This window comes from Caloenas nicobarica, chromosome 10, assembly GCF_036013445.1.
Source record: "Caloenas nicobarica isolate bCalNic1 chromosome 10, bCalNic1.hap1, whole genome shotgun sequence".
NCBI lineage: Eukaryota > Metazoa > Chordata > Aves > Columbiformes > Columbidae > Caloenas > Caloenas nicobarica.
This window is the reverse complement of record NC_088254.1, coordinates 21579252-21592606: the sequence shown is the minus strand read 5'-3', so window position 1 is coordinate 21592606 and position 13355 is coordinate 21579252. Positions and strand designations below refer to the sequence as shown.

Sequence of the window (13355 nt, the reverse complement as noted above, 5' to 3'; positions counted from 1 at the left end):
CTAAGTAATATTGAACACATATCAAATCAGAAATTATCTAATTACTGATTTCTAGCAACGCATTAGTAAGTGTTCAGAAAAAACAACATTCCTTCCTTTAAAAAAAAAAATTAAAAAGTCTTTGGAAGAAAGAATCTGCTCTCCCAAAATTCAACAAGCTAGAAACTGATGTTGCCAATTAATGTTGCTTCTTCAAAGAGACATTTTTGTGTTTTGGCACTGGAATCCGTACACTTTACAAAGCCCAGTCAATCCCCAGGGCAATGATGGGAGAACAAATGCAGCTGCAAAAAGGGTAACACGGGCAAGGAGGGGTGGAGAGGAAGCTTTTTTACTGGAAAATTTAGAACTTAATTATTTAAAGGGAACATCTAGGTTTACCATACATGAAATTACTTTCGCAGTTCATTTCCAAACGTTTCTCCTGTACACATTGAAACATTGAGGTAATACCCACTCAAAAACTGGCTGATGTATTTCCTGTCCCATGTAAATACCCCACAACTTTCATCTTGCCGGGTGGTTTTTGTGCGGTTTGTTTGTTGTTTTGGTTTTTTTCCAGTTAGTGCTGAAGCAAAGACCTTTTGCCCATATTAACAACAGTAGCACTGTTGTTATGCCAAATAAATAATTCAACTACATATTGGGTTTACTTAGTCCCTTTTATTTTTTTTAAGCCTTCCTTGGCTACTGGGTAACACTGGAAGGTCTCAGAGGTAATCTGTTCCTCTCCAGACAGACCCGAGACTATGCAGTTAAAAAATCTGCTACTCCGAAATTGTTGTAATTACTGAATTTCAACGTATCTCAGTGGTTTCTCTCAGGCTCTGAGTATACAGTCATTTAATCCTGCAAAGCCTGGGCTCCTGCCAGAGGCAGCGGCTCTGCCTCATTTTGCCGCCAGCCATTCATTCCTAAGTAACCAACACAGGTAACAGATCCATTTAAAAATTAACTAAAAAGTACAGCAAAATTTCAGCCAGAGTATTTCCCTGATTAAGTTCACCATGTAACTACATCAGTGCTGCCCTCCAAAAACTAATCTGGGCTTCTCCGGTGGGTTCGTTCTCCATCAGATCACGACGCACATCTGACTCACCAGAGCCGATACAGGAAAAGAAGGATTAGGACAACATGGGCATGGCAAGGACAGGACTTCAGAGGGAGCAGGATCTTGTACGTGCTGAACTGGGAAATCACACCTCCATAATCAGCTGCAGAACTGGTGTTGTAAAGGACAGACAAGTGGCTGGATCCATACTTACAGCCCGCACTTTCCTCACCTTTCCTCTCACTGGAACGCAACATCTGTTTTTACAGCCTGTTTTTATGTAACTCTCCTAAACTGATTTATGCATTTTGATCAAAGACATCATTATAATAACTAAAGTATGCCTCCGTTACTGTCATTACACTTAAATATAAGTTTAAGTACATAACAAGATTTGGTAGTTACTGTCACCTCGGTATTAAGCATCTTAAAATCTTTCCTATGTCCGTAATTGTAAACTAAAAACTGCCTATTAAGACCACCACAAGCCAATTTGCCACTTGCATTAACTTCTGTACTAGCAGTGCACACTAAGTTTTTTCAGCATACACACCAGAAATAATACAAGAAGTTAGTAAGGTGATGCAGGCTCTTAATTTCCACTATTATAACAGAACGCATGTTCTATTTAGCTTTTTAAGTATTATTAAAATGCTATTTTTTATTCAATGAAGGACAATGCCAGGCTCATGCACATTTAAATAAAATTCTGTGAGTATGTTTTAATCTAAATTTGGAAGATACAGGGAATAACAAAAAGCTCATAGTTTTCTTGGAATTATAAAGCATTTATGATTGCCTGCCTAAAATGCATTCTCTCACACCGCATGTATTTGCAAGCTTGGTTAATCCTTCATTAGTAAGGGATGAAAATAAAAGTTTCCGACGGTTTTTTTTCTTCAAAATATTTATAAGCTTGCAGTAATTCCACATACATATTCAATGCAGCTGCTATTCGTCCACATCAGTCATAGAATTCCAGGACCTAATCTTCCAGAACACCACACACAGGCACAAAGCTCCCCTAAAGTCCAAGAAATTCCACAGAGGGGCTGCTCCTCCTCAGAGACTTTGTGGGTTTAGAAACAAAGGGGAGAAAAAAACCAAAAGTCCCCCCAGAACACAGGCAGAAGTGACCCAGCAAGCATTAAAAATCAACAAGTCTTGAAAATCTTCCTTCCATTTCTTCTAAACTCGCACCCAAGGAAACAGACAAATCCTCTCAGAACAAGGTCTATTGGAAACAGCCCAGTGGTTCTGCTGCACCTTCCTGCCGCTTCATTTTACAATGCAAATTTAAGGACAAAAAAAAAGAAAACAACCCAAACACCACACAAACCCATACTACAGGTGATGGGAGATCATCTGCCTTTCTACTCCTACAAAGCCCAAAGTGAGTTCCCTTGAGAAAGGCTTTGAAAAAACATGAAAACTGCAAGATGCCTGGTAAGCAAGCAACTATTTATTTTGCAAATTGTAATACAAACTGAAGTTAAAGCCAGTTTTGCGCAATTCCCAAATTATCTTTTGACTGTCAAATACACGCAGGTGTACTCAGAGGTCATGCCAGCTATTCAGAGGCTTCCTTAAATGCAATTTAAACAGAATAAACATCAAGAAACAACACAAAAGAGATTACAAATTAATACTGCAGTTTTTAGCCTGTGACTGGAATTTGCCAGTCATCCATTTCTACAAAACTCCTCTTTGATTTGAACAGTTCTAAGGCACGGATGTACTATAATTAGACTTTAAAAAAGAGAAAACCCAGAACTGCTCATCATGGGCGCAAGGCCCACCAGTCACAGCAGCATCACACCTGCTGACCCGTTTCCACCCCAACTTGTCTTCGGACTTTCTTTCAGGCCGTACCCTTAAAAATAATATAGTTCCTAAGCTGAAAAGACCTATAGACAGAATCTTCTTAAACCTCTCTCAAAGACCTAGCTCTTCACAGCATATTCAAGGAAGATTCAAATTCCATTGCCTACTTTTTTGTTTTTATTTTTATCCCATTAAACAGAAACCAGAAGTGTTCTTTCATACTGTACTTAGTCCTCCTTGCCAAGAATATAATTGTGCTCTGCTCATCCTACCTGATATTACACTCACTATGACCCGTCTGAGGTTTGCTTGGCCCCATCTTCCCAGCGCAGAGACCACAGTTTAAGCTTGACTTGAGAGATACCATTTGTTACTAAAACACACAGTTTGTATATTTTGGAATTCTTTAAACAGACCAAAAAAACCACCCACAACTCCAACCAACCACACACCCACACCTAAAACATGTACCTCAATATAAAAATCTTATTTGAGACAAGACAGTGAAACTCTTGTTTCAGGCGAGTTTGTACAGACCATCAGACATGCGCTTATCTGTCATGCTAAAAATCTAGTTGTATCTTATATTCACTGGCACTCCATATCAAATTAACTTTCTCATTATAAATATAACCTTTCCCTCTGCTTATTTTTTTGGTAAAGATGTAATTAAAGAATGACACGAAGTAACTTTCTTTTCATGTGAACAAAAAACTTATTGTGATACAGAAAGGGGAATTACCTTGAAACCCTCCCTCCCGCTTCTTGCAGAGGTGCTACTTCATGTTCTAGGTCTATCTTGGATTTAGAGAAACACTGAATTTGGATAACAACTGTCAGATATTCAAAAGAACAAGGAGTCAGAAGCTTGAAAGGAACAGAAAGTGGATATTTTGTTGTTTCTTTTGGCTGTTAAGAGAGTAAACTATCCCAGCATGTTCAGTTATAAGAGAAGTCTCCCTTTTATTAATTTCCTTTCGCTTCTGTTTGGTTGTTTTCCCTGTTTTCTCTGCAAAACCTTTGTACGGGTCTAGCCGTGCAGCTCCAAAAGTACCAGGATGAAATTAAACCCGCAGCTGGCCAACGTCATCTTGGTTTTGTTCTGACGATGTGAAGCAACACGGAGCTCAAGAACAGCAGCGCAGGTTCAACTCCCTCTCTGCAACTGCTTCTCAGCGGGAAGTGTCAAAACCAGAAGTGAAGCTCGCAGCACAGGAAAATCTTTTATTAAGTTGTCTCTATTGTCCAGCAGGGTAACTGGGGATTTGGAAGGCCCAAGAGAGAACCGCAACATCCTGTAGAAGTAATTAAAGTAACTGCTACAAATAACAAAAACTGCTGTCAGGGAAAAAACACTGCGAAATTTTCATTAAAATATTCAGTATACATATAATTAAACTGCCAGTACTTCAACTCTCCTTTATCCTACCTTGTCAGGATACCAAAAAAAGAAAAAAAGCCATGCAAGTGAGAACCAGGCCTTGTGTGCCTCACACTTGTTAAAGCCCTATACCTCACACTATAAGCTTTTTCTTGCTCCCATCAATGAGGTCCCATCACCAAATAAGGATGAATACAGAGGACAAGACAGGAATGGAAAGCAGGATGTCCTGAATCATCCAGCCCCTTCTTCTTTCACTTCCTCTCTCTCCCCTTCCTTTCTGCCAGGAAGTCAACATGTCATATACACTCATTCCTAAAAGTACTAAGCTTCAGTATTTTAAAACCAGCGGGAGATTCTGGGGGTCAAATACCCATCAGAATATGTTACAGAACCTTCCACCTCTGACAGCTAGAAAGTTTCTGAATTCCAGCGTACAACTACTGTTGGCCAATCTATACCCATTTGACTTTGTGCCAATATTGCCTTCGGGCCTAAATAATTCCCCTCCTATTGATGTTTAGGTCCTTCATGCATTTACAGGCAGCAATCATACCACCTCGCTCTGAGTCTTCATTGCACTTAGCTAAGTAATTTGAGCTCTTTTCATTCTTTGAGAGGTTCTCTTCTCTGAAAAAGAACAGGGAAGTATCATTTGCAAAGTGACAGGTTTGTATATGGTGGAAGCAAATGAGAAACTGGAGACTCACATAGCCAAAATTCCATTACACCAGGAATAGAGCTTTAGAAAGTGTTAATTCGGTTGTTCGTGGATGCATAGCATACTTGAAATGCTCAACAATGTACACAGGCTGACAAACAGCTCTATTGTTGATTTCAAGCAGTAACCAAAGGGGAGAGAAAAGCAGAGAGGGAAAAAAAAAAAACACCAAACAATCTTACAGGTGAAGAAAAAAAAGTTTTCAATCTAATCCCAAAAACATTTCCAAATTCTAATGCAGCTATTCTTTGCTATTTGAAATCATTCACAATGAGGATTTAATATTAGCAGGATGAGGGGATATTTCCACGATTAATTAACTCTGGCTGTTTAGAGAACAACAGGTTGCTGGATTTAATTTCACTAAGCTACTTCTTTTTAAAATACTTGAGATCTCTAAACCTGGCAGAACCTGGGTATAAGGTATTATATACGACAGAGAACAAAAGTCTAAGAGACACACATACCAAACAAATCAACATACAAAACAGAAAATGAAGCAAGATGGTTTCATCAGTGTAAACAAGATTCAACACTCCCATGAGCATCCACATATTTCCAACAAGCATCAGACATGTAAATGTAATTTAAAATTAATGACATTTCCTGAGCGAACCAATATTGAAGAAATAGGATACTTAATACGTTGCATGTTCAGTGGTTAACTTTAGGTAGCCAAATAAGCAAGTGGTAAGCGTATCAGATTTATTCTATAAACCAAGACTAGCATGCCATATGGATCCCTGAAGACTACATCAGCATATCCACAACTACTTTGAAAAAAAAATAAATAAATAGACAACGGGAAGGTGCTGTACAGGTAAATATAAAAATATTTTCTCCCATCAATCCAGAACAAAAACTACATTATATTCAGATCATAACACTTAGATGCAATCAGTAACTCCTGCCAAAGAATAGTCTTTGAACAGCTCATCTCTCAGTTAACCATCAAAAGAGTTTGCTAGAAATGTCACAGCTGGAGCTGCTAGATGCTGAGTTTTTGTTTGTTTGGTTTTTTTAGGATGCTTGGGTGGTTAAAGGAGATCTGAGCCTGTCTGAAAAATGCAACCAACAATGATACATGCAGAGCACTTTAAAGCCCAAGACTTGTAGGTCTCCCCGCAATTGTGTGTCAGGGTGCTACATGAGCAGACCCAAGCTCAGTTTACAAATCCAAGAGAACGCTGAACTGACCATACAGGGACAGGAATCCGTTCTGCCAAGACGCATCTTTGTTTTGAGGCTCTGTTAAGAGCTAGTCCATCACCTTAAGATAGAAATTAAGTGGCGAGCACAGACCTGTTAACCTCAAAGAAATTCCTTTTAAAACTCTTCATTATTTTAGGGTGCTGGCACTGTCTGTGTGACTGAAGCCACCAGGATTGCCCAGATCCATAAGCTCAGAGGCTCCATAAGCAACACATAACAATCCAATATTCTGCCTTTTTTCTCCTCCCAAGTGCACCCGTGATTAGCTCAGACCTCCCTTCCACACATTTATACAGCGTAATGTTTGTATTACACCCAGGAATGCTCAGAAGCATTTTCTCCAAACACACATCGCTGACATACCTAGAGCTACATGCTAATCACTGAAAAACAGATTTACTGAAACTACCTTGAGTTTGGTTTAAGCCAAGGAGGAGGAAAAATAAAACATCTTTTCTACAAATCTGGGATTTTCAGTATCATTTCTCCCACGCACATATTTACAAAATATACAGTTGGAAATGTATAATTTGACACTTAGATAATTGTATAACCTAAGAACTCTGCAAACACTATTAGGGACTACAAGAGGAGAGTCATACAAGTTTTTCTCTATTTTTTTTCTCCAATTTACCTTTCATATCTGACAGAAGTTTATTTATTGCCGAAGATGCCACCCACTTAATCCGCTGAGGAGACTCTCAGCAGCCACCACGAAGGGGTCGCGCACCCCCCAGGAATCAATAACTTTGATTTTTCTGGAAACCAGGCCGTGCCGGCGGAAAACGAGACGGCTTAAGAAGAAACTAAGCCGGCAGCGCCGGGGCCCGTTCGCCGCCTCGCAGCGCGGTTTTCCCGGCGGACGGCGGCGGGGGCCGGTCCCGGGAAGGCGGCGGCTGCGGCGGCCGCGCCCGTCACCTCAGGGACGCGGGACGGCGGGTGCGGGGCAGCCCCGGCCACCCCCAAACCGGCTTCACTCACTCTGCAGAGCTGGTCCCGTTGACGGTGGAACCATCCGGAGCGGGGTTGAGCTGAATCGGCCCGGGCTTCTTCTTCGGCATTTTCGCCCCCAGACGGCGCGGAGGGGAAGGGACGGAGGAGCCCCGGCCCCACTCCGGCCAGGTTCGAGGGACTTCCTGCGGCGGAGCAAAGTTGGGGGCTCCTCTCGCCGCCGGTGCCCCCGCGGGCTGTGGGCAGGTGCCGGTGGTACCGCCGCCAGCCCCCGGCCGGGCCGCGCCGCCCCTCCCGCCCAGCGCCGGCCTCCCCCGGCGGAGCAGCACCGCGCTCCCTCCAGCAGCTCCCGACGGGGAGAACTGCCCAGGCTCAAAATGTGTCCTTCTTGGGAACTGCGCCTGCGCGCACCGCCCCGGCCTGCCCCGTGCGCAGGCGCGGTGGGCGGGCGCATGCGCAGTTGCGAGAGCGAAGCCCGGCTGAAGCCCTGCCCGCAGCGCGCGCTGCCCTCAGCGGCGGGGCGCGCACGTCGCGGGGTGGGGGAGCCGCTCCCGCCGGGCACCGGCACCGGCTCACACGCCTCGAACTTATTAAAGCTTTTTGTCTGAGAATTCTCTTAGCGGTTAATTAAAATAGCTGCTACGGACAAGCGACGCCGTTTTCTCCGCAGAGAAATCCCGATCGTTAAAGCGATGTTTTATGGAGCTGCTTATCCCCCTCCCTCATTAACGTCCCCCGATGTGGAGCCTCGTGTGTTTGTAATTAAAACACGAGCCTCAGCTGGGGCACTAACGGCTGCTAAATTTTTCCCAAAGTCAATGCCTGAATTAAAAATGGAAACGGAGGGTTACGGTTACAAAACTGCGCATTATAAATAGTAAAATGAGCATGAAAATGAAATGCCCGAGCTGCTCTTGCTAAATCTTTGCCGTAGCTGCCAGGAATGGCCAGATTTGGTCACATACAATGTGATGATGGTTTTATGTTCGCACATTTCTGTGAAGTTCTGACTTGCATCACTATGATTTTGGGGCGCTCTAGTTTTTTGTAATTACATTATTTTAGTGAACCTAAAAACATAACCAAGAAAATTTCATTTTCTGGGAGCTCTCCATCATGTTTTGGCATTCAAAAGCAAGAATGTATGGCTGAGAAAGTATGACTGATAAAATTATAAGAATATTAATATAAAAATAAAATTATAAATTATAAATTTTAAAAATCGATGTTATATAAAGTGGATTATACTTTACGAACCCGCTCCTTATTTAGCAGTTTTAGCGTTAGACGTAGAAGTCCTGAACGATTAGGCAGCCAGGCTGCAACCCCATGCCATGGAAAGCATAGCACCTCTTTTATATGGGTAGTTACAAGGAGAAAAACACAAATATAAGGTTAACATTTCAGAGAAAAAAGCTACCTTAGTGCTGAAAAAAAAAGCCACATTTGGATTTAAACTGAACTCTGCCTTGTTTTAACATCAACTTGCCTCCACACTTGTTCAAAGTACTGATCTTTTAGAAAATAAGTCTGCCATGCAGCACTGGGGGACGTATGAACCACATCGTTAGGAGCAGTGGGAGCAGAGGGACCCCCTTGGGGACAGGGTGACAAACAGGTGGGGTGACAATGTCCTACAGCCGCTCAGCTGGGCCCGTACACCAGTGCTGAGCAGTCAGCCTGACGCACTCACAGCCGGTGACATCGCGGGGCCGGCTCCCTGGCCAGCTGCGTGTGTCACCCATCGCTGGGGACAACCGTGTGGCTTTGCTCCTGTTGGCTCTTCTGAGGTGGGCAACGTGGCTTCCCCAGTAATAAAGATCCTTTTTCTTCCATCAGTAGCAGTCATTCTTCCATACCAGTTCCGAGAGGGAGAATTTAAATTTAAAGATTCCTGTCATTTAGTTGTAGAGCTTAAAAATGCAATATTAGAGTACTGCCGTATTAGGGTGTGGATCAACAAAGCCAATCTGGATATTACACACGCACAGGAGTTAAACCGATGCCATTCCTAGGCCAGTCGTATGGTACAGTTCAGGAAATGAAAGCAGTTACGTGTATTTGACTTTTCTGAAGAGTGACAATGCAATCCTGCCTCTGCTGCTGACATCTGCAAAGAAATTTGGTAAAGATGGAAACTCAAAGGCCTGTACCCTGAGAAGTTATCCATTAAGCAGATTTCTTCTGCTTTCTGACACAGCTGAGAATCTCTTACCACTACTACTGTGAGTTTTTGTACTGTACAGTGCTCTAATCTCTCAACACGTGACACACCTAGAAGACTCTACAGTTACTCATAAATTTGTTTAAGTGGTAAATTAAATCCCTCGCACACACAAGTAAGCCAAGAAGTGAAGCAGAACAGAACGACTCGGTGCTAAGGTGGTGGTTAATGGCTCAGTACTGAGTCAAAGCATGAAAAATCAGGTTTTCTGGCAGTTCCGGCACTGACCGTTATAACTGGTATTATATTTCTGTGCTTTATGGCTTTTGCCTAAGAGCAGAAAAAGATCAATGCCTAGAAACGCCATTCCTCCCTGCGAGGCAGCTCCAGCACCGTGTTTGTGTCTCTTGGCAAGGCTGGGAACTGCTCACTCGCTCCGGAAAAGAAAGAAATTGGGATTTATATAGTTATAGTTGGTTGAGAATTTTTACTTATGTGTTATTTTCTTTTTTTTTCCCACAGGATTAAGGCACTGGGTAAAATTGAACGACTAGCATCTGCAGTAAGTCATGAAGTATCAAGTCTTTCTATGCTAAAATAATTTTCTTTTTTTTTGAAGAAGTCATTGAGTTGCAGCTGAGGTTGTTTTTCTCTTCCCACAGCTGTGTGTGGGGAAACGCAAGGACTCTGTTGTCTGGAACACTGAACTCCTTCACAGAAAACATGTGAATATTAGGCAGGTATTGAAAGCACAATTACTATATATGCCCCATATAATTGCAGTTGCGCTACGCCATAATCGCCCACAAGAGTTATGCAACTATCGGGATTCTATTATGTTGCAAAGTCTGGCCTCTTTTCCTCTGAAAAGATCAGTGAAAGGAAGTTTTTATTTTCTTGTAAATATTCGGACTGAACAAATAAGAATTTTAGTTGTGAATTGTGAATTTGTATATAGAGTTTGATTTATTTTTGTCCTTGTAACACTGGTTTCTGCCATCAGAAAAAACCTACAAAAACAGAGGAATGACTGGCCATATCTGCTGAAAACCATAGGGCTGGTGTGCAGAATGGTTGAAACACAGCAATAAAGAAGCGTGGATCACACTGACTGCAGAGTAAAGTCCATAATAAAAATTAAATTGTAAATACTTTGTATAAAGAACCACTCTCACCTCCATATGTTTTAATTTTCTGTGGTTTGCAAAAGTAAAATAATATTTTTAACCAAAGTAGGAATCAATGCTTTTATAGAAACTGAAACGAAGGACAAACTTCCCTATATATTATGTGAAAATGCTGTATCTTTTCTAACATCCTACCCGTTTCTAAAGTAGAAAAGCTTCAATTATTGTTTTCCCAGCTCTGCCACTCAAACACACACTCCCTCTACCCAGTTCCAGCTACTAAGAGACAGCTCCCTCCTCTGGGCCACTTCACACTTGGGCTGCAAACATGGGGAATGTGAAAAATCACTGAATTCACTCAGCTGATTTAAAGCCCCTTTGACCTGTAGCATGAAAGCAAAGGTATTTTGAATTTTCACTATCGCACCCCTGGAACCTCAGAGGGACCCAAGAGCTGGGTGGTCTCTGGGCTTCGCTTGAAGCCACATAAAAGGCACCTGATTTATTTTGTTGCTGTTTATTTTTTATAATGGCTGTCACACAGATCTATGTAAGCGTACGGACCAGTTTTCTTTTATACGGTTATATAGCACACTTAAAATGTTTCGAGGTTGTTGTAGGTTGGTTTGAATATCTGTAAAACAAATAGAATTAACTTCAGTGTATTTGCAATTGAAAATTAAGGATTTTTCCCCAGCTAAACACCACACGTGTTTTGAGAATTTGAACATTCTCAGTGGAAGGAACTGCATTTTGCTTTACAAACGGCTGTTTCTGAAGGTGAATCATGGAGGAAAAGATAAAGAAAAAATAAAAGGTAGTGTATTCTCTATGAAAGACTTCTAAGCAGTGTGATTTTCTGATTTATTGATTATACCACTGCTTGGGAAAACAGAACTGAAATACGCCCCTGTAAATAGAAATGGATCCAATAGGCTTGTCTTCATTACCACTTTCTTCCCTCATGGAAACCTGAATTTCATCTAGTTTCTTACATGAAAAGGAAAACATGATTACTAGATACATTAATTGCAGCACTAAATTAGCCCAACCCGTAAAACTTGATTGCCACATAAAGCTGCATATTTTCCTGACAAAACGTGCACATCAAATTTTATTTGTAATATCTAATGCTTCTTAATCTTTTTAGTGCTTAGCGGAGCAATTTAAGGAAATAATTAGTACCATAAGCAATGGAATCTTAAAAGCCCGATTCAAATTTGATTGAAAAACAGAATAAAAAAATCATTAGAAGGGGCTGACAGACAAACTGGCTTTCAAACAGCCAGCGATCACAAGCTTTCTTGCACATTTTATTTTCTGCAAGAAACAGGTATTGAATAGAACACTGTAGAACAGATCACAATCTTAATTGTTTAGTAACATACTAAAAGCTTAGAAATTAATGTTTAAGATGACTATATAGTGTAACATTTAGATTAGATTAGCAAGGTAAAAATCATAAATAGCCGAAGTTTGCTAAATCCCTAAGATGTGGTCTCCCACTAACACAGCTGCAATGGTACCAATTTTGCCGAGGATTTATTGCATGAACAGCTTTGCCAACATAACACTTAAAAGGTTTTTGCAGAACAAGTATTACTCCCATAGGAGTAAAGCCCTTCCAATGTAGAGGCAGTCGATTATCCATCTTACAGATTTTCTTTGCCATATATTACGTGTAACATGAAACAGAAAATTAGACAGGAATATAACATAAAGTGCTAATTTTCTGCAGTTTTTCTAATGAAATGACATTATTCAATACAGAAACAAGTAATATCTCAGTTTCTCTTAAACTAGAAACCAGAATTGTTTTCTAGAATAGAGGCAAGCTATGTTGTTGTTTTTTTTTTTTCTTTCCTAACTTATTATTTTATCAGCATGTGGCTGGTTATTCATTTCCTGAGGAAAAAACAATAATCAATGCCTGCCAGGTTATGCTTTTCATTTAATTAGGAACACAGGACTGGAAAGAACCACATAGGTCATCAAGCCCAGTCTCTAATTAAACGCTCTTCAAAAAATATCGATTAATCAATGTTGCATAAATGTGGTAGGTTTCATAACACTGTACTGCTCTGCAGACATGATTTTCTGATTTAATCTTTTTATAGTTTTTTTATACTTTTCCAGCACTTTTTTAACATGAGTGACTTATTTTCAGTGCAAAGAACTCATCATATAGACATTTGATTTTCAGTAATTTTATGACACAAATCTTTAGAGTGTTTGGAGCTGGAAATTAGCAGCACTTGATCTAGAATTTTTAATACATCTTTGTGTTTATTTTCATAGTTCATGCACTTCAGTCAATTGAAGAAATTGGCCATATCTAAAGAGTTAAGACAAATTGATTCAATGCTAACAAATCCATTAATGCATTCTCTCTATCTCTAATGTATTTTTTACTATAAAAGAAGATGCTGCATTTGGGAATACAGCTTAAACATTAACTGTTGAAATAATTTTGACTAAAGGATAATACTTTTTTTTTTTTTTTACTGGAAAGTAACTGCAATTGATTTTGTCATGTTAGAAGGAGTACATTAAATTACCAGAAACATTATTTGTCAAATTCAAATTAATAGAGAAATAAGGGAAAACCAATCAATTGAATGTATTAGTATTTGACATTAATTTACCCCATTTTGCTTAAATGACAAGCCTACCATTTTAGTTAGATACACTTCTGAAGACTGACCTGTAAAAACCCCAACATTTTTCAGATGGAACAGCACTGGAGATCACAGTGTGGAGCTTCTGTCCTATTGTTCTTGAAGCCCAAGTACTTCAATGGCATTTTATGTGCACAGCTGCCCAATCTCAGAAGGCTCCATGTATTTATTACAGCCTGGACAACTGCAAACTGTTTAGATTTAAGCTACCAGAAGGCTCACAGGCAGCACCTGTATGGATAGAAT

At 40.5% G+C, this 13355-nt stretch overlaps 1 protein-coding gene across 2 annotated transcripts in view; it reads right to left on the bottom strand.

Annotated features, from left to right (window-relative positions):
- Nucleotides 1-7502, bottom strand: part of MAP2K1 (mitogen-activated protein kinase kinase 1) — a 35099-nt gene extending 27597 nt beyond the window's left edge. For both annotated transcript variants that reach the window (XM_065641496.1, XM_065641498.1), the window contains exon 1: nucleotides 7171-7502. In XM_065641496.1, coding sequence (XP_065497568.1) covers nucleotides 7171-7250 — 80 coding nt within the window. In that variant the 5' untranslated portion in view covers nucleotides 7251-7502. The remainder of the gene's footprint in view (nucleotides 1-7170) is intronic.
- Nucleotides 7503-13355: the final 5853 nt, after the last annotated feature.